The sequence below is a fragment of the Penaeus monodon genome, chromosome 14 (genome assembly GCF_015228065.2).
Source record: "Penaeus monodon isolate SGIC_2016 chromosome 14, NSTDA_Pmon_1, whole genome shotgun sequence".
NCBI classification, from domain to species: Eukaryota; Metazoa; Arthropoda; class Malacostraca; order Decapoda; family Penaeidae; genus Penaeus; species Penaeus monodon.
Genome location: NC_051399.1, coordinates 40,309,952 through 40,312,451, shown reverse-complemented (window position 1 = coordinate 40,312,451; position 2,500 = coordinate 40,309,952). Strand labels below are relative to the sequence as shown.

The 2,500-nt window shown below is 53.4% G+C and overlaps 1 protein-coding gene across 1 annotated transcript in view; it reads right to left on the bottom strand.

Moving 5' to 3' along the window:
* LOC119580711 overlaps positions 1–2,500 on the bottom strand; it is a 13,079-nt gene that overhangs the window by 5,883 nt on the left and 4,696 nt on the right. Inside the window, exon 2 of the mRNA XM_037928810.1 lies at positions 316–990. Within this exon, the coding sequence (XP_037784738.1) occupies positions 316–516 (201 nt within the window). The 5' untranslated portion in view covers positions 517–990. The remainder of the gene's footprint in view (positions 1–315; positions 991–2,500) is intronic.

Below are 2,500 nucleotides of genomic sequence, written 5' to 3'. Positions count from 1 at the left end.
AAATATTTTAATAAACATATGAAAAATAAAAGCTATGAGAATAAAGAAAAGACGAGACTTGTTCTCTTAACTAGGACAGTTACCCACGGCGCGGCGTTCACCAAGCGCGCACGTCACCCAACGACACCCACATTTCGAGAGGCGCTGAAAGCTTCATTTGTACAGGTATTGCTTCCTTTCTTCTTTATTTTATCTATTTATTTATTTATTTATTTTGTTATTACTAAAGCTGTTTTATTTTGACTGCTATATTTTTCAACACGTTGTGTTTACGAAATCTGTTTTCAGACTCGCCAAAACTGGATTATATCTTACCGCCTTCAAGGTCGACGACTTCGACGAAGACGAGGAGGACGACGAGAATGAGGACGACGCGCTGCGGCGGGGGTGCTGCAGGGTGTGTGAGGACGACCTCCTGCGGGCGTAATGGGCGCGGGGCAGCATCGTAGAGGGCAGGACGGCCAGGGACGACCACTGCCTCCCGCCGAAGTCATCGGAGTTGCACCGTCTTAACATCGCGCGAGTCGGATCCGGGGAAAGGACTTGCAGCAGGGAGGGAGAGGAGGGGAAGGGGGGGAGGGGAAGGGAGAGGAGGGGAAGGGGGAGGAGATGGGGAGAGGGGCAGGGAGGGAAGAGAGGAGAGAGGGAGGGGGATCTGGGACTGAAAGCAGTGAGAGGTTACTGGGTGCTGGAGACGAAGGAGGAATGATAGTTTTGTGGATTATAGTTACAGTTAGTAGGTCAGGATGACGGGGAGTGTTTGGAGCTGAGGGGTGAGAGGAGAGGGGAGAGGGGAGAGGGGTGAGGGGAGAGGGGTGATAGGAGAGGGGTGAGAGGTGAAGGGTAAAGACAAGAATGACGGGAGATGAACTGGGAGGAGGAATACAAGTTCCAACGTCCTCACGGGGAAAAACCTTTCAATGGTATGACGCCGACGACGACTCTTATTTGCTTCTTCCTATTTCACTTCACGTCCATTTCCTTCCAAAGCTAAGCCATTATAAAATGAAAAAACAAACAAATAAATAAAAGAATAAAGCCACTGCACAGACCACCACAAAATGCTTTGGTCTGACCACTTAATGGCGCTCAATACACTCTGGTCAAGCAACACGTCTCGAGCGGCTCCTGCTTGCACTCGGCGCTTTTCACTTTTGCGGTTGCGGAGGCAGAGGCGAGCGCGGCGAGCGGCCGACGGGCTTCTCCTTCGTGAGGGAAGCTCGTGCCGGCGCTAAGGGCGTCTTCCTGCTGCCGCCGCCGTCCACGGGCAGCAGTTTCACCTGCATTTCTCTTCCTTTTCGAAAAGTTCTCACCGGAGACAGAGGTAGCACTGGCCGTTTTAGAGATCACTACAGCGGTAAAAACGTCATTAGCCAAATGTGAGGCGACTAGCAGATATTCCGCTCATAATCGTACATATGTTTACATCAAACCGTTAACACGTTAACTAAAACAACACAATAACGCAATAACTTAAACACACAATGATAACGGGGATACAACGCTTGCCACGAACGAACGCACACCAACGTGAGATAACGAAAAGACCCACGAACACTTCAGGTCACTTCGGACAGGCGGGAGAACACTCTTCGACGAGCATTTAACCCACTCTCACGAGCTGCTTGAAGGACACACGGGAACAACCCAGGAAACACGGTCGCAGCTGCCCCGAAACACGAGGAGACGCAGCGAACACGGACGGGATTTGAACACGGACGCCCCTCACGATTCCACGGATAACCAATACACTAAAGAGAAGAACTGACAGACGAACAAGCAGAAATAAACGACAAAAAACCCCGGTGTGAGCCTCTACGAGAACCGCCATAAGCAAACAAGCAGGCAAGCACAGGGCCAGACGGGAAAGTTGGCGGCGGCGCGAGCGAACCACTCCACCACCTGTAGCTCCTACGGTCACTGGTGCACTCTCTGGCAAGCACACTGGAGAAGGGGGCGTGGCATGAGTCCGGGGGCTCAGGGGGAGGAGGTCTATGAGGGGGAAGGGGGGGAGTGAATGGGGGTTGCGGAAGAGAGGAGGGAGAGGGGGGAAGAAGGGAGAGGGGGAGAAGGGAGGGAGGGAAGGGGGAGAAGGGAGGGAGGGAAGGGGGAGAAGGGAGGGAGGGAAGGGGGAGAAGGGAGAGGAAATGGGGAAGAAGGAGAGAGGGGAGGGAAATGAAACAGGGAGAAAAGGGAGGGAGAGAAGGGGAAGAGGGAAAATGAAGGGAAGAAAGGAGTGAGAAGAGAAAAAGCGATGATGAAGGAAAGCGGGGAGGAGGAAGGGAAGGAGAGGGGAGGAGGAAAAGGGAGGAGGAGGAAGGGGAGGAGGAAAAGGGAGGAGGAGGAAGGGGAGGAGGAAAAGGGAGGAGGAGGAAGGGGAGGAGGAAAAGGGAGGAGGAGGAAGGGGAGGAGGAAAAGGGAGGGGGAGGAAGGGGAGGAGGAAAAGGGAGTGGGAGGAAGGGGAGGAGGAACAGGTAGGGGAGGAAGAGGAGAGAAAGGG